Source organism: Lathyrus oleraceus, chromosome 6 (assembly GCF_024323335.1).
Source record: "Lathyrus oleraceus cultivar Zhongwan6 chromosome 6, CAAS_Psat_ZW6_1.0, whole genome shotgun sequence".
Lineage (NCBI taxonomy): Eukaryota > Viridiplantae > Streptophyta > Magnoliopsida > Fabales > Fabaceae > Lathyrus > Lathyrus oleraceus.
This window is the reverse complement of record NC_066584.1, coordinates 339720792-339740022: the sequence shown is the minus strand read 5'-3', so window position 1 is coordinate 339740022 and position 19231 is coordinate 339720792. Positions and strand designations below refer to the sequence as shown.

The 19231-nt window shown below is 36.8% G+C and overlaps 1 protein-coding gene across 1 annotated transcript; it reads right to left on the bottom strand.

Annotated features, from left to right (window-relative positions):
• Positions 1 to 1744: 1744 nt before the first annotated feature.
• LOC127095549 (uncharacterized) lies at positions 1745 to 2416 on the bottom strand. The gene has a single exon (XM_051034224.1). It carries the CDS (start codon positions 2414 to 2416, stop codon positions 1745 to 1747), a length of 672 nt encoding a protein of 223 aa, XP_050890181.1.
• Positions 2417 to 19231: the final 16815 nt, after the last annotated feature.

Below are 19231 nucleotides of genomic sequence, written 5' to 3'. Positions count from 1 at the left end.
CATACATAATGAGCGACATCACGCAAGAATTTTTTCTTTTGTTGCCAATTAAGATCTTCGGGGATGAGACCAGAAGCCTTATAACTTGCAAGATCCGCAAACCAAGGTCTTCCCTCAATCATGAGCAATTTTTCATCTGGAAATTCTTCAAGTACCTCTCTTTCTTCTTTTGTAATCTCGGGATTCACCAACCTTGATAGATGATCCACGACCATATTTTCGGTGCCTTTCTTGTCACGGTTCTCTAAATCAAATTCTTATAGTAGGAGCATCCATCGGATTATTCTGGTTTTGAATCCTCTTTATTGATCAAGTACTTGATGTTTGCATGGCCAGTATAACAAATAATCCTGGAACCTATGAGATACGACCAATTTTTTTCTAATGCGTACATTATAGCAAGCAATTCTTTTTCTGTGTTTGCATAGTTAACTTGTGCATCATTTAACACTTTGCATGCATAGTGTATAGCATGAAAAACTTTTTTTTTCTCTGTCCTAAAACAATCCCGACCGCGTAATCACTTGCATCACACATGAGTTCAAAATTGAGTGTCCAATCGGGTATAGTGATTACCGGGGTTGTAATTAATTTTTCTTTTAGACTTTCAAAAGTAATTAAACAATCTTTATAAAAAATAAATGACCTGTCTTTGTTGAGGAGATTACTTAATGTTTTTGCGATCTTTGGAAAATCCTTGATGAATCATCGATAGAACCCGGCGTGGCCAAGGAAACTTTGAATTCCCCTGACGTTGGTTGTTGGTGGAAGCTTTTTAATGACATCAACCTTGGCTTTATCCACTTTGATTCCTTTGGCTGAAATTTTATGTCCTAGTACAGTGCCTTTGGTCACCATAAAGTTGCATTTTTCCCAATTCAGTACCAGATTCGTCTCCACACTTCATTTTAATATGATGTCCAAGCTTTTCAAGCATAATTCAAATGATTCACCAAACACAGAGAAGTCATCCATGAATACCTCGATGCACTTTTCGATCAAATATGAAAAAATTGCATACATCTTTGAATGTTGCTGGTGCATTGCATAGACCAAAAGGCATTCTTCGATATGTGAATATTCCAAAAGGACAGGTGAAGGCTGTTTTGTCATGGTCCTCAGGGTTTACGGTCATTTGATTGTATCTTGAGTATCCATCTAAGAAACAATATAACTGCTGCCCGGATAATCTTGTTGCTTGATTGAGTCGTCTATAATCAACGCACATACGCCATCCGGTTACCGTCCGGGTTGGAATCAACTCATTTTCTCCGTTTTTTATTACCGACTTACCACCTTTCTTTGGTACGACTTGCATAGGACTTACCCAAGCACTATACGAAATTGGATAGATCATACCTGCTTCTAACAACTTGACTACCTCTTTGCGTACGACCTCCTTCATTGTTGGATTCAAACACCGATGTAGTTGGGCAATTAGTTTGTAATTCTCTTCCTTCATGATGTTATGCATACAATATGATGGACTTATGCCCTTAAAATCTGATAGCACCCAACCAATTGCGCCTTGATTCTCCTTAAGGACTTGGACAAACTTCTTTTCTTCATGGCTAGCCAGAAGTTTACTAATTATTACCGGTTTCTTGCATCCATCATCAAGGAACACATACTTCAAGTGATCCGGTAATAATTTCAATTCAAATTTGGTGTTCTTTTCCCCGAAATCTTCTTTCAATTATTCAATTTTTGCTTCCTTTAATGGTATTTCTTTTGCTGAATCCAGTTATGTTAAGCATTCATTGAGTTCCTTTTCTTCTTCCGGATTGAGAACATTAAAAATGTTCACGAGGGCTCTTTGTAATGGTGTTGTCAAGTGTGTTTGTTGCTGTATTTTCAGTATTTCTTCATCAATTGCATCAACTCGAAAACAAGCTCCTTTATCTTTGGAATGTTTCATGGCGTCAAAGAGGTTGAAGGTAACTTCTTCATCTTGAACACATACTTTCATTAAACTGTCATCAATGTTAATCATCATGCGTGCAGTTTTCATGAATGGACGTCCCAAAATCAGTGGCACGTCATCATCTTCCTCTATATCCATGACAATAAAATCAATAGGAAATAAAAACTTATCTACCTTGACCAACACATCTTCGGCAATACCGGATGGCCTTGTGACTAATTTGTCGGTTAGTTGCAAACTCATCCTAGTATTCTTTATATCCAAATCACCAATTATTCGTATTACTGAGAGTGGTATGAGGTTGATACTTGATCCAAGATCAATTAATGTTTTTCCAATGTTTACGTTCCCAATTGTGACAGGTGACGTGACTCTTCCTGGATCTTTTTCTTTTTGTGAAAGTGTTCGTTGAATGATTGTACTGCAACTTGCGTCAAGATGTATTGTTTCTTCATCAGTAATCCTTCTTTTCTTGGTGAGAATTTCCTTCATGAATCGTGCATACGTAGGCATCTATTCAAGTGCCTTCGAGAAGGGAATATTGATTTGCAACCGCTTGAAAACATCCAAAAATCGAGCGTATTGCCTTTCTTTATCCTTTTTTATTGGAGCATGAGGGTATGGTAGGTTTTGTACTGGTGGATATATCATTTTTCCTTTTTCCTCCCTTGTTTTCCGATTTTTCCGGCCTTTATTTGTTTCGTTCTCATCTCCACCTTTTCTCTCTTGCTCCTTTTCAACTAATTCTCCTTTATGATTGTTTGCTCATTCTTTCTCCTTTTCTTCTCTTTTATTTTCTTCCTCTTCTCTATTTTCAACAACACTTCTTTCTTTTTTTTTCATTTTCGTCGCCGGTGCATTCAGCATTTTTCCACTTCTTGTTGTTATTGCCTTGCAATGTTCTTTTGGATTTGGTTGTGTAGTAGTAAATTCATGACCATCAAGCTATGGATAAGCTTAACGTCAATAAAACCAGAGTCGCCACCGCACTTTTATTGTTTCTAAAGGAAAAGGGAAAAGTATGAACAAAACCCAAAGATAAGAAGTTTTCAAATCAAAACTAATAAAATGCCAGAGATTATAGGTAAGGGGATTGGTTACACAGAGGGAAGGTGTTAGCACCCAAAGTGTCCTAGGTACTCCTAGGGAGCCATTTTTTATGTGTGCATATGTTTTTGGTATAAAAAATGTTTGATAAAATAGAGTGTGGGGATGAGAAAAGAATTTATTCATTATATTTTTGTTTTTGATAAGACCTTCGGTCTTGTGCCTACGTACCAACATAAAAATGAGGGATCAAAACCTCGTAGTTCGTGGTAAAAATTTCAAATAAGTTGGTGAATTGCTTTTAACAAAAGTTTAATAAGAAAAGGCACAAAGGCCCAAAAGTTTGAATGGAGTTGTTAGTTCTTTTTGTCTTTTGAAATTTTAAGTCAATATGATTAAGTTTATTTACAAATTTGATTTACGAAAGAGTTTGAAAATTCAATGGCATAAGGCCAAAGTTTCTAATTATTAAAATAAAGTCTAAGTTTAAAATCACAAGAAAAGAAGTTTTTTAAAATGGGGGAGAGATTTTGAAATTAAAGAAGTGGGGGGAGGTGAAGAGGCTATCCTAAGCAAAAATTTAAAATTTAAGAGTTGAAAAGATCTGACCAATGGGATGCAATCCAACAGACAAGAATGTCATATAGAAACCCATTTTCCTTTGGATTTTAATAAAGCAATAATCAATAAGCAATGAGAAATATCTAGACATCATGAAGATCAAAGCATCAAATAATCCAAGCAAGTACTCCAATAGCTAATAGTCTTTATTGTCTTCCCACGCATCAGATGAAATATTCCTTGATCAACTTAGAACAAAACATCATACACAAGATCAAAATAACAATTAAGCACAGAGACAGAGTAGCAGATGAACCCAAGAAATCCTCAAGTCTTGTATCAAATGAAGGCACAATTCAAAATAGCTCAGTCTCAAGATGTTAGCATTGGCCAAGTCCTTTTAGCACAGGGAATGTTGCCTAATCCTAAGTCCAAAAGTTCATATAAAGTTCAACTGTCCACTAGATGTTTTTTAGGGTTTTTGTTGCTATTAGGTATTTTAAGGTCTTAAGACCACAAACAAAATCAAAACACACAAACAATATATACAACCATAAGATATGGCTCAAATAAGCAAAGTGAAAAGGACATAAACATAAATAAGTTATATGAAATGTGAATGACAATGAATGATAAAGGACTGAAATTTAAATTGCATAATAGTAAATGACTTGAAAGTAAAATAATATTAACAAGAGTTAGTTAAATGTTATTCAAAAGTTAGTGGTGATTTTTAATTGATTAAGTCATTCTTTGTAGAACACTCAACCATTCATTCACAAGTATGAATCCTTAAACCAAGATATCTTCCATTAGAAGGGCTCCAACTTGGATAATTCAACAAGTATACCACTAGCTCCTATGAAAAAAAAAGGTCAAATCTCCATACAATGCCATGAAGAATGGGAGACTTACAATCTCACTTACTAGAATAATATGCCTTGAGGGTCAAATTTAGCTTTATGTTAAGCAATCGTAATTGGACTTATATAGAAGTCACAACTATCTGACGTCGAGCAATAAAAATATAGGTGTTAATGCATGTTAGAGACTTGGTATGAAGAACCAAACTCCTAAAATATACCACACACTAAAAGGAAAATCAAAAGGGAGGGACCTATCTTAGTCATACTTGTATTGATTCATCTGACACAAGGTCATTAATGAATCAATTAGCCTTTGGACATTAGAGATTTCATTGGTCAAATGAGGGAATGGGAAAGAATAGGGATGAAGATGAAGAGGGAGGGGAAGATAGAAACACAAATTGATCATGAGAGGAATCTCATCAAATCAAAACCATTCATTCATTTCGGGAGATGAAATGTACATTTCATCAATCCCCTAAATCCAATGGTTTTGATCCCCCAAAGTCAAATCAACCATGACCAAGGCCCAAACAGAAAGTCAAGCATCACAAGACCATAAAAATGGCTCAACAATATTTTTAAATATTTAATCAATTAAAAATAAATTTAAAAATGAATTAAAATACCTTTTAATTTGGTCAAAACCTAAAATCCCTTCAAAACACCAAATAAATGGCCAAGGTATTTATCCTTGGTTAAACAAGATCAAAAGACCTTAGACAAAAAATTTCACAATTTTTAAAAAGTCAAAAGTATTTTTATAGAATTAAAAATATACACAAAAACATTTAATTCATGAAAAATATGAAATTTAATCCAAAAAATAATTTTAATTCAAAATATGGAAGAGAAAAATAGTTAAAGATTTTTGGTGAAAGTCCCATGTTTTTTGGATTAAAAATGAAATTAATATGAATTAAACAAAATAAAGGGATTAAATGAAAAATCAGAAAATAAAATGAAATTAAAAAAAAAAATAAAGGCCATCAGATCTCCCTCATTAATTGAGGTGGCAGATCTGATGGTCAAGCGTGCACTTCCATCAAACACCTCAGTCAACGCGTGTACACACGTGGTATTCAAAAGCAAAGGCCAAGATAGAACGTGGATTCATGATCAGATGGTCTGGGCAATGCCAGCACATCACCGGAGCCCTAGCTTCGGTCATCTTCTCCGGTGGACCTCACCGGACTGGTCCACCATAAACCACCACTAAAATAAAAAGTAAGGACATGATTTTAAAGGAAAAATGCCCAGGAGCACGAATCTGACCTCCGTTTCTTCCAATTCCAAGTATATTGAAAAATACATGGATTTGAAATTTGAGGTTCATGATCTAAGTTGCTTCGATTTGACCTCAAAGCAACTTAATCTTGTTTCCTACATTGGTAGGACTTCATCCAACCAAAAATCAAAGAGAATGGTGAAGAATTTAGAGAGAATCGAAGAGAGAAAGTTTGACAAATTTCACCTTCTGTTTGCAGTGATGAAGCTTGATCTGGATCTCAATTGGCTTGGGCTTGCTTCCACTTGATTGTAGGAGGTGAATTGAGAGCTGAAATGGCTTGGATTCTTGGAGTTTCAACTTCAAAACAGAAGTGAAATTGAAACTCGATTTTCAATTGAAAATCTTCAAGACTGTCCTTTAATGGTGGTGGGAAGGTTGCAGGAGCAAAGCTTGGGCAAGGTACCCACAATTCTGAGCAGGAGGCAATGTATTTAGAGGCTTGGCAATTGATTTTCACACACTCCATTAAAATGCCAAAAATAGAAATTCAAGTGTGCATGCTTTCATGGACGTGTGATAGGCCCATAAAATGATGTAATCAGGTCCAAAAATGATTATGAGTGATGCTGAAAGTGTAACATGAAGCCATGCATTTGAAATTGAAAAGTGATCATGAGATTCATCCAAATGGAACCATGAAGAGTAACCATGTGCAAGCCATTCAAACCTTGTCTAAATGAAGTGATTTTGGACTTTTTGGAAATGCGAGATCAAGGGGAAAAAATTTCATGTTGAAAACTTTTCCATTTGAAGCTTGGATCATAATGAATTTTGAGGTGGAAGTTTGGGAAATCAAACATAATTAAAAAAATTCTAAGTACCAAGTCAAATGTTCACTTCTTACACCTTGAATAACTTTTGCTATGAGCTTCAAATGGAAAAAGTTGCTTCATAAAAGTTGTAGCTCTTTCAAACCTCATTTGGATTTGTCATGACGGAGTTATGCATTTTAGAAGTTGAGGAAAATTGCTTGTTCAATGGTAATGATCCAAAATGACATATAACGTTTCCTCTTGGCACATGCCCTTGCAAGTTAAATATGAAGTTTTTCAAAGAATAAGAGTTGTAGAGGACATCTTGAAATTTATCATGAAACATGGATGGCCTTCATCTCAAAAAAAATGAGCAAGTTATGGTCCTTGGAAGTTGACTTCCTAACTAGGGCACAAACAAAATGACCTATAATCTTTCACCATAAAAAATGACTTTACAAGCAAAATAGCTCTTAATCTAAACATTAAAGTTGTTTGGAATGTCATAAGGAGTAAATTTTCTCTTGGAAGAATTTTCATATGACAAAAAGTGTAGGAGACAAGGTCTAGGGAACCCTAGTTTTGACCAGTTGGCTTTCTCTGGTCAACCTCTTTAAACCAACTTGCAAACTTGAAGTTCTCTTGATCTTTAGAGCTAATGGAGGATCATATATGTATAAGATAATGTATAATGAAGTATCCCTTTATATATTTTACCAATTGTTGAAGAAACTTGCTGAGGAAGTCACATAAGATACCTAGATGAATTAGGGCTTCCAAGGAAAACAAGCTTCAAACTCTTGATGAATTCTTGATCAAAATGATAAATGAAGATTATGGGAATTCATAAATGATGTCTAGAAACAATGTGAATCATATCTTGATTAATCTCCTTGCACTGAGGGTCTAAAACCCTAATTGTGAGCTTGATGAGGCATTGGTGGATGCACTCACTACCTACAAAAGAAACAAAGATATACATAGACATATTTTTGGCATTTTGGTTAGTAAATAATGAAGAAACAAAAGTATGATACAATCAAATGTGCTTGGTGAACTCTCCCAATGCAAACCCAATGAAAGAGGGGTAAGGAGGATGCCAAGGTGTGATCCCAAAGCCAATGCACATTATGTGATAGCGTGAGGGATCTTAGGGTCAAAATTGGGGAACTACAGGTTGTTTTGTGGTTGTGAAGGTGCATCCTTGTTGCTCCGACAATTGCTTGGTGTAAGACCCCAATTTTGACCCTAAGATCCCTCATGCAAAATTCATCATATGCATTAGCATTGGGATCACACCTTGGCATTCTCCTTACCCATCTTTCATTGGGTTTTTTTGGGAGAGATTACCAAGTACTATGTGATTGTATCATACTTGTATATTATCATTTTACTAACCAAAATACCAAAAATATGTTTTTGGATTTGCCTAACTCTTTTTATAGGTAGGGCATGATCATCATTGATCTATCAAGTTCATATATAGGGTTTAAGACCCTCATGGCTAAAAGTAAAATCAATAACTGATCCAAAATGTCTCAAATAATCATATATGAGCCCCAATGATCTCTACATGTCATATTGATTAAGTGTTCTTCAAGTGTTTGGAGGTGATTTGTCTTGGAAACCCTAGTTTAATTGGGTATCTTGAGTAACTTCTCCAACAAGCTATCTCACCAATTAATCAAATTTATCAAGGGACACTTCAAAATTCATCATATTATGCATATATGATCTACCATGAGCCTATAAAGTCAAGAGAATTGGAAGTTAGCAAGATGGTCGATGGTGGTTGGCCAGATGAATTCATCTAATCAAAACTGGGTCTCCCTAGACCCTATCTCCAATACTTTTCACCATATGAAAATGATTTAAAGAGAAAATTTACTCTAAATGACATTCCAAACAACTTTCATGTTGAAGTCTAGACCTAATGTTGCTTGGAAAATCATTTTCTATGTTGAAACATTATAGGTCATTTTTGCCCTATACCATTGAACAAGTGATTTTCCTCAACTTCAAAAATGCATAACTCTATCATTCTGAATCCAAATGACATGAAATTAGGGACCATTTTGAAGGTATTTGAAATAGCTATAACTTTTATGAAGACACGTTTCTCATTTGGAGCTTACATAAAAAGTTAAGTAAGGTGGAATATTGAGATATATGACTTAACACTTAGAAAAAATTTCATTATGTTGAAATTTCCAAAATTCCACCTCAAAATTCACCATGATCCAAGTTCCAATTGGAAAAGTGTCCAACATCAAAGTTGTTCCCCTTGATCTAAGCTTTCAAAAGAACCCTATTTCATGCATTTTCGATGAGGTTTGCTAGGGTTGCGCATGGTCTTAACAGGTCTGCATCATTGGAGAAAATCAAATGTCCAAACCTCCATTTCACTTTGCCTTGCCATTCAAGAGTGATTTGAACTTCAGTACAGTTACAATTAGATCATAATGGATTGCTTCATGGGCCTGTACATGCCCATGCAAGCTTGTGCATCACCCTTGCCATTTTTAGCAATTTTTTTAAGTGTGCAATTATCAATCCCAAATGCTATAAATACAAGGCCTCTGAGATCATTTTAAACACCCCTTGCGCGTCAGCTTTTCCCTCCAATTGAAACCCTCACCATTCAAAGGAAAACCTGAGAATTTTCAACTTGAAAATTGAGTTTGAATCTCACTGTTTGGAGATTCAAAAACTCCAGGATCCAAAGCTTTACACCATTGCCAAACCACTTCTGCAAGCTCCTTGAGTGTGATCAAGTCAAGTTTGAAGCAAGCAAGATCCATTTCTGCACAACATTGAAGGTAATTTTCAGAAATCTTCTTCTCTTCGATTCTCACTTAATTCTCATCAATTCTCTTGGATCTTTGGTTGTCTGAAGTCCTACCAATGTAGGCAAGAAGATTGAGTTGCTTTGAAGTCAAATCGAAGCAACTCAGTTAACACACCTCAAAATTCAACTCCTCATATCTTTCTATATATTTGGAGTTAGTTGAAATTGAGGTCAGATTCGTGCTCTACGCCATTTTTTCTTTCAGATCATGTCCTCTTTTTTTCATTTTGGTGATGGTGATGAGTGAACCAGTCCGGTGGACCTCGCCTGAGAAGGTGACCGAAGGTCCAGCGCCGGTGGTGTGCTGGACAGGTTCTGAGCCATTGATCTTGTTTAAATTGTTTTAATCTTGAGCATACAAACTGATTACCACGCGTGTGATTAGTTGACTCAGGTGCATGGTAGATTGCGCGCGCTCAGCCACTTGATCTTCCACCTCAATTAAAGAGGGAGATCAAGTGGTCCACGTTTTTTTGACTTTCTGATTTTCATTTGATTTTCATTAATTCATATTAATTTTAATATTGATCCAAAAAATATGAGTTTTACCAAAAAAATTTAAATAAATTCCTCTTTCATATTTTGAATTAAAATTATTTTTTGGATCATTATAAATCATGATTTAATTGATTTTGTGAATATTTTTAATTATTTAAAAATACTTTTAAGTCTCCAAAAATTCTGAATTTTTTTCTCCAAGGTCCTTTGACCTTGTTTGACCTATGATAAATCTCATGGTCATTTCCTTGGTGTTTTGATGAGATTTTAGGAATTTGACAAACCATATTTAATTTAATGCATTATTTTTAGTATTTTTAAATTGAATAAATGCCAAATGATTGTGTTGAGCTATCTTGATGATTTGTATAAGTTTGACTTGTGTTGTTGGGCCTTGGTCAAGGTTGATTTGACTTTGCTAGGTTAAGATCATTGGATTTAGGGGATTGATGGAATGCACATTCCATCTCCCAAAATGAATGAATGATCTTAATTTGGTAAAAGTCATCCTTTGACCAATTTGAGTTTGATCCATTCCCCTCCCTCTTCATCTAATTCCCCTTCTTTATGCATCCATTTCATTTGGTTTATGATATCTCTAAATCCTAAGGCTAGTTGATTGCAAAATCAACATAAGTATGGATGATATTAGGCCACCTCTTTTGCATATTCTTTTTGTGTGTGGTATGTTTCATGAGCATAGTCCATTATACTATATCTCTAACATGCATTAACACCAAAATTCTATTGTCATGCCTTAAATAGTTGTCACTTCTACATAAGTCCAATTACGACTGCTTAACATAACGCTAAATTTTTGACACAAAAAAGGCATAACATTATAGTTAGTGAGATTGTAAGTCTCCCCTCTTTCATGGTATTGTATGGAAACTTGGCCTTTTTCCTTCCTTTGGAAGATGTTTTGGTTCAAGGATCCATGCTTGTGATAAGTGGGTTGAGTGTTCTCCAAAGAATGACTTAAAATGAAAAGCAAAAACAAAAACAATACTAACTTCTAATTCATTAACCACTAACATTTAATTTCAAGCCATTTACTTTTAATGCACTTTAAATTTTAAGCTCTATTCATTTGCCATTATTCATACCATTCTAATTGTTTATATTAATGCCTTTTCACTTTGTCCACTTGGACCATATTGTGTGATATATCTTGTTTGTGAATATTTTGTTTGTTTGTATGGTCTTTAACCATTAATGTACATAATAAGAAACAAAAACCCTAAAAAACTATTGTGTGGACTGTTGGTTTGATCTTGGGCAATTGGACTTAGAATCTAGGCAACATCCCCAGGCAAAAGGACTTGGCCAATGCCAACTTTCATGTAACCAAGTGCTTGCAATTTGAAACTTCATCTGATACATCATTGAAGATACATCTGAGTTCATCTGCAACATGATCATTGTGAAGCTGTTATTTTGAACCTGTGACATGTGGAATTCATCTGTTACATGGGCAAATTTGAAAAAGATTATCGAGTGTCTAAAGCTTGGATGTAGCTATCTTTATTTGATGCCTTTCTCTTCAAGTTAATATTGTATGCAATATTTGTTGCTTAATTCTAATATCCAAGGGAATTTGGGGTTTCTATATGACATTCTTGCCTATCGGATTGCAGCCCATTGGTCAGATCTTTTCAACTCTTAACTTTTAAATTTATGCTTAGGATTAGTCTCTTCATCTCCTCCCCATCTCTTTAATTTCAAAATCTCTCCCTCCTTTTAAAAACTTCTTTGTTTGTACTAGTTTTTTTAAAAGCTTAGAGCATTTTGCAAATTAGAAACTTTGGCCTTATGCCATTGCATTTTTCAAACTTTTTCTTAATCAAAATTGTAAATAAATTTAACTATACTTGACTTAAAATTTTCAAAAGCAAAAAAGAACTAACTCATTCAAACCTTTTTTTTAGGCCTTTGTGCCTTTCAAACTTAATTTTTTGATTAAAAGCAATGCATCCACTTTGAAATTTATATCACGAACTACGAGGTTTTGATCCCTCATTTTTATGTTGGTACGTGGGCACAAGTCCGAAGGTCTTGCTAAACACAAAAATATAATTAATGAATTCTTTTCTCATCCCCCCATTCTATTTGTTTGTAAGCATCACTTTGTACAAAATACATTTGCACACAAGAAAGGGCTCCCTAGGAGTACCCAGGACACTTTGGGTTCTAACACCTTCCCTCTTTGTAACCAACCCCCTTACCTGTAATCGCTGGCATTTTATTAGTTTTGATTTGAAACTTCTTATTTTTGGGTTTTGTTCGTACTTTTCCCTTTTCCCTTGGAAACAATAAAAGCGCGATGACGACTCTTGTTATTTGTTGTCTTGCTTATCCATAGCTTGATGATCATGAATTTACCGCTACAGAAATTAAGTGGCGACTCTGCTGAGGAGTAGTCTCCAGTGGGTTTAGCCTACTTTGTTGAGTGTATATAATTGTATATATGTGATGTATGTATATTTGTGTGATATAATCTGCTTGTTGTGCTTGGTGATCTCTGAGTGGTGAGATAAGTTTTAACCTGAACTTGAGTGCAATTAAGATAGGAGGATGATATAGTCATGTTCGACTTGTGTGGAGTAGTCCTTAGCAAGTTGGCTTGAGATCCATCTGCACAGTGGAGACTCTTTTGGATTTGGAAATGTCACACAAGTATTTATGGTTAGGCATTACTATCTCTAATTTAGGTCTGAGAAGCTGAGGACCGTAGAACATTTACCCCCTCTTGGCCCATTTAGGACATAGTACAGAGACTGTTCAAGTGTAGACTTGATAACAGTTGTTACGCGATACTACACTCAGACGAGTTTCTCTTGAGAATATTATGGGTCGATGAGTCAGTCATCTTAACCTGTAATATCCGATAATGGAATTAAGACTCTGGGAACTTTTTAGAACATGATCTACAGGTTTATATCCTTAGTAAACTCCTTTGGGATGGTTCTTAACCAGACTCCATGCTTGTGACTCACAACAAACCCTTGATTCTTGGTTAATCCAATCAAGTCTTGTCAATATCAATGGAACTTGGGTGTTGATAAGGTGTAAACCATAATCCACCAAAATGGATGAATGATCTTGACAATGACTTGATTCATCCCTTGTCCTTTGTTTGCTTTCCTTGTGTGTGATCCCTTATTTGTGATTGTTGCATTCATGCATTCATGTGTATCATAACATTCATCACACGAAAATTTCAAGGAACTGAGGTATTATTTGCAAATATTTCCAGACCATGGATTGTGGAAGAAGGAACACTAAGAAGTACAATTTCAGATGTCCATACTTGAAAGAGTTAAGGAAGCTAGCATCTTTTGTATTAGATCCCTTGAACTTCAAACAACGTCATGGGAAGATATTGTATGTCTTGTCTACTGATGTGGTTGAAGGACTTCTAAGTGTGCTAGTGCAGTTCTATGATCCTCTCTACCGTTGCTTCAATTTCCCAGATTATCAGCTTGTGTCTACATTGGAGGAGTATTCTCATCTCTTGGGGATACCCATTTCTAGTAGAGTACCTTTTAGTGGAATGGAGGAGATTCACATATCTCATCTTATTGCTGAAGCTCTTCACTTATAGAAGTCTGAAATAGAGGCTCATTGGGTGAAGAAAGGAGGATTGTTTGGGTTGCCATCTGATTTCCTCATCAAAGAAGCTACTACCTTTGCTCAAGCCGATAGTGTGGACGCTTTTGAAGCTATCTTTGTGTTACTCATTTATGGATTAGCTTTGTTCCCTAACATTGACGGTTTTGTTGATGTTAACGCCATTAGACTTTTCTTGATTGGGAATATTATGCCTACTTTGTTGGGTGATATGTATTTCTCTTTGCATCTAAGGAACTCTAAAGGTGGTGGAACTATTGTCTGTTGCATTCCTCTTCTGTACAAGTGGCTTATTTCTCACTTGCCTCAGACACCTGCTTTTGTGGAGAACAAACAATGTCTATAGTGCTCTCAAAGACTTATGTCTCTCACTAATGATGATATAGTTTGGTATGATCCTTCTTTGAGCAGTTTGGAGGTTATCGATTGTTGTGGTGAATTCTCTAATGTGCCTCTCATTGGTACACAAGGAGGAATTAACTACAACCCTGCTTTGGCTCGTCGTCAACTTGGGTTCCCCTTGAGAGACAAACCTAATAACACTTTGTTAGAAGGTCTTTTCTATCAAGAGGGTAAAGATCCCCAACATTTGAAGTAGAAGTTTGTGCATGCTTGGCATAATGTGCATAGGAAAGGAAGATTCGAGCTTGGTCCGTGCAATTGTGTAGCTTTGGAGGCTTACACTCTTTGGGTGAAGAAAAGAGCCTTGAAGTTGAAGATGCCTTATCCTTGTGAAAGACCTATATCTATGGTTATGGTTGAGCCATTAACTCTCCCTAACCAAGATGTAGAGGAGTTGGAAGACGCACTTGCCAAGATGAAGCAAGAGAAGGATATGTGGAAAGAGTGTTTCCGTACTTTGAGCAAGAAGCATGAGGAGTTGCAGTTAGAGTCTAAGGACAAAGATGCACTCATTGAGCTACTTGAAGACCGAGTGATGAAGAGACAGAAAGAGCCGGAGGTTTCATCTTCTAGCATGCCTCAGCCTTCCGTTGCTTGGAAGAAGATTGTTGATCAGCTTGTCCTCGAGAAGACTTAGATGAAGCCTTCTTTTGAGACCGAGATTCGACGCATTCGAAGGAAGTATGCACCTGCAGCCAGATATTCTCACGTTGTTGTTAGGGATCCTTAGGATGACTAGTCTCATTTTCTCTTGTATTTTTCATTTAGTTTCTGAAATTGTACTCAGTGTAATCCTTCCAATTATATAAATAAAAAGAGATTTTTTGGTCATATCAAATTGTTGCAATTGTTGTTATATATATATATATATATATATATATATATATATATATATATATATATATATATATATATATATATATATATATTCGCAAATAATATAGTAAGTTCCTTAAAAAAAATTAAAAAAATAAACAAACATTGCATTTCATGCATCATTTGCATAAGCAGGTTTCTCTTTCTCCAGATGTCTCATTGGTGTTTCTTCTGTGCTTCAGCCAAGCTGACTCATCGGTATAACACTCGCGCCAATCACTCCAGAATCATGGAACATATTGGGCAAGAGAATAGAGAGCTAAAAGACGAGATTGCTTGATTGACTGCCATGATGGAGTCAGTGCTAGCTGCTCAGAGCCAGTCTTCTCCAACACCCGCAACTCCTCCTCCTCAAAGGACTGTTATTTCAGAGGTGGCTACCTTTACCATGCCTGCTACTACCGCTCATTTTGCGCCTGCCATGCCTGTCGGATTCCCGTGTGGAATTCCTCCGAACTTCATGCCTGAAGGCTTTGCGCCTACCTTTGCTTCTATGCCGACATCTAGCCCGGTCATGTCTGTGCCACGTCCCGTTATGCACATCTTACCTCGTGTGAAAGACACCATTTATCATTCAGAGCCATCTGAGGGCCCGAATGTTTATGAGAAAATGGATGAGATGAAGGATCAATTCCTTGAGTTGTGCAAGGAATTGAAGACATTAAGAGGAAAAGATCTTTTTGGGAAGAGTGCTGCTGAATTATGTCTGGTGCCGAATGTGAAGATTCCGGTGAAGTTCAAAGTGCTTGACATTGGAAAATACAGAGGGAACACATGTCTGCTCAATCATTTGGTGATGTATGCCCGCAAAATGTCTACCCAAACTGACAATGATCAACTGTTAATTCACTACTTCCAAGACAGTCTGACCGGTGCTACGCTCCGATGATATATGGGTTTGGATAGTACGAGTGTCCGCATGTTCAACGATTTGGGAGAAGCTTTCGTCGAACAATATAAATGTAATATGGATATGGCGCCTGATAGAGACCAGTTGAGGTCTATGTCTCAGAAGGATAAGGAGACATTCAAAGAGTATGCACAAAGATGGAGGGAGTTAACTGCTCAGATCACTCCTCCTTTGGAAGAGAAGGAGATGACAAAGATCTTTTTGAAGACCCTGAGTTCATTTTACTATGAACGTATGATCGCCAGTTCCCCCAGTGACTTTACCGAAATGGTAAATATGGGGATGAGGCTTGAAGAAGGTGTCCGAGAAGGACGATTGTCAAAAAAGGAGGTATCATCGAGTAAGAGATATGGCAGCAGTTTTGGGAAGAAGAAAGATAGCGAAGCTAACGCAATTTACAGTGGGAGGCAGAGGAGGCCTCAGATCAGAAAGAATCAACCACCCCGTCAACACCATCATCAAGTATCCTCCGTAATTCCTGTATTTTCCGCAAGTCAATCAACACCAATTCAACAACAACAACGTCAACAACAACAACCACAGCAACGAGCAAACACCTACAATAAGAACAATACTAACAATCATCAACAATAAACTTTCGAGAGGAAGAAGGTCTCTTTCGACCCGATTCTTATGACATATGCAGAACTGTATCTGTCTTTGGTCCTCAAGAAAATACTCCAACCGAGAAACCCGCCACAAATTCCTGAACCACTTCCATGGTGGTACAAGCCTGAACTCCGTTTTGCTTTTCATCAAGGAGCACTCGGACATGATATTGAAAACTGCTATCCACTCAAATACGAAGTTCAGAAGCTAGTGAAGAGTGGATGGTGTCCTTTGAGGACCGTGCGCCAAATGTGAAAGCAAACCCACTGCCAACCCATGGGAATTCATCAGTCAACATGGTAGACGGCTGCCCTAGGGAGTTCAAAGTGTTTGATGTTTGTTTCATCAGAAGGTCTTTGGTGATGATGCATAAGGACATTTATATGGTAAGAGATTGTGAGCATGACCATAATGGTTGTGCTATCTGCAGTGTTAACCCAAGAGGTTGTATGGTAGTGAAAAGAGACATCTAGCGGTTGATGGGGCGAGGTATGATTCAAATTGTTCAATCCCGTCACGTAGATGATGATGTGAATGTCATAGTGCCCATTATCAAGAATCCAGAAAGATTAGTCATTCAAAATGACAACGGTGATAGTAACAACATCAGTCAGAGATCGGTATCACCGTTGGTCATACGGTTACGGGTACAGTCCCATATTCATCCGATAAGGTTGTTCTGTATTAGTATAATGCGACAATGTTGAAAAATATGGTCAATAGGTTCCATTGCCTACGACCAACTTTGTAGTAAGCATTATTGATGTTTCTAAAGTGACCCATAGCGTTTGAGTGTTTGGGTCAATGTTCCCAAAAGATAAGGAAAAATCAACTGTCAGTAAGAAGGTGGAAGTACCTGCTATAGGTCTGACTAGTGCTTCAAAGTGTCAGTCTGGTGAATCCAGTAACTTGAATACTAATGATGATGATGAGGTACTCCGTTTGATCAAGAAAATCGAGTTTAATATGGTGGCGCAGCTGCTCCAAACCCCCTCAAAGATTTCAGTACTGTCTCTGCTCATGAATTCAGAAGCGCACAGAGAAGCACTGTAGAGAGTTCTAGAACAAACGTTTGTGGAACATGATATTACGGTGGATCAGTTTGATCATATAGTAGCTAACATCACTTCCTGCAACAATCTCAGCTTTTGTGATGAAGAACTCCCTGAGGAGGGTAGGAATCATAATTTGGCTCTGCATATTGTAAGAACAAAAATAGTCTACAACAGACTCCAGGATTTTGATGATAACAAAGGATGAAACCAAAATTGGCACTCTAACGAAAAGTTTCTAAGTGTGCAGGACTCTGAACAAGAACAAAGGAATCTGACCGCGTTATCAAATAAAGAATAAAATCAGATACAAAGTACCAGAAGATCAGAAGCATCTGAAGTGGAAACGCTCCCTAGAAGTTCTGACTCTAAGCAAAACAACACATCAGAATATCAGAAGCATCTGAAGAAGAAGCACGCTCCAGAAGTTCTGACTCTGAGCAACAGCATATCAGAACACCAAAAGCTCTGAACTTCCTCTGAAGTCAACACTGATGATCTAAAAGACCAAGACTATCAGAAGCTCTAATCTTATTTCTCAGATCTCAGATTAATAGAGTAACTCAGACTCTGAAGAAGAATTTCCTTATCCAGAAAGAGTAACGGCAACTACAACTTCAAAGGGAAAGAAACCATATTTGGAAAGAAGTTATTCAAGGAGACAAACTTGTTTTGGCAAGAAACAACAGAATTTATGGCATTAAACTCTCATCAAGACAAAATATCTGCCATCACTACAACGTCCTTTCACCTCTATATAAAGGACGGCAAACCTCTTTGAGAGATACACCTGAACGCACAGAAATACTTTACTCTCTCTCTTAATCTTTCACGAGCTTTTGCTCATAACGGGAAACTTCTTACTTGCTCAAATTTCTGTAATATTCGCTTTATCCTAAAAGCATTCTAGATTACAAATGCTGTCTTTACCTAAATTGATTTTTATTCCTCAAGTGACTCTGCGCAGTCTGTATACTTAAGAGGACTAAGAGATTTTTCTCTTAGACGTTGGTTGTAATAATCTTTCAAGATTAGTGGATTAAGTCCTTGTTGAAGGCGAAATCACCTTGGCCGGGTGGACTGGAGTAGCTTTGTGTTATAAGCGAACCAGTATAAAATCCTGTGTGATTTTATTTTGCAAAAGCTCTTATTTTCCAAAACAATTCAAACCCCCTTTCTTGTTTTTCTCACCTTCAATTGGTATCAGAGCTTCGGCTCTGTTATTGATTTTCCAATCAAACACTTAACCGTGTAGAGAGATCCAGAACGAGAAAAACTATGGCTCAGACAAATGAAAGAGACAGTTACAATGCTAAGCCTCCTGTCTTTGATGGAGAGAAATTCGATTACTGGAAGGATAGAATTGAAAGTTTCTTCCTAGGCTATGACGCTGATCTCTGGGACATTGTCACAGATGGATAGAAACCTCCTGTAACTAATGCTGGAGTTGAAGTTCCCAGAAGCAAGATGTCAGATGATCAGAAGCGCGAATTCAAGAATCATCACAAAGCCAGAACGATACTTCTCAATGCCATATCCTATAATGAGTATGAAAAAATCACCAACAGGGAAACAGCTAAAGATATACTTGACTCCCTGAAGATGACTCATGAAGGAAACTCTCAGGTCAAAGAAACAAAGGCTCTGGCTCTAATCCAGAAGTATGAAGCCTTCAAAATGGAGGATTATGAAGCTGTAGAGGTAATGTTCTCTAGATTCCAAACTCTTATTGCAGGTCTCAAAGTACTAGACAAAGGATACACAACTGCAGACCACGTCAAAAAGATAGTCAGAAGCTTGCCAAAGAAGTGGAAACCCATGGTCACTGCATTAAAGCTTTCAAAGGATCTGAACAACATCAGCCTTGAAGAGCTTGTCAGTTCACTCAGAAGTCATGAGATAGAACTGGAGGAAGATGAACCTCAGAAGAAGAACAAATCTGTAGCATTAAAGTCCAGATCTGAA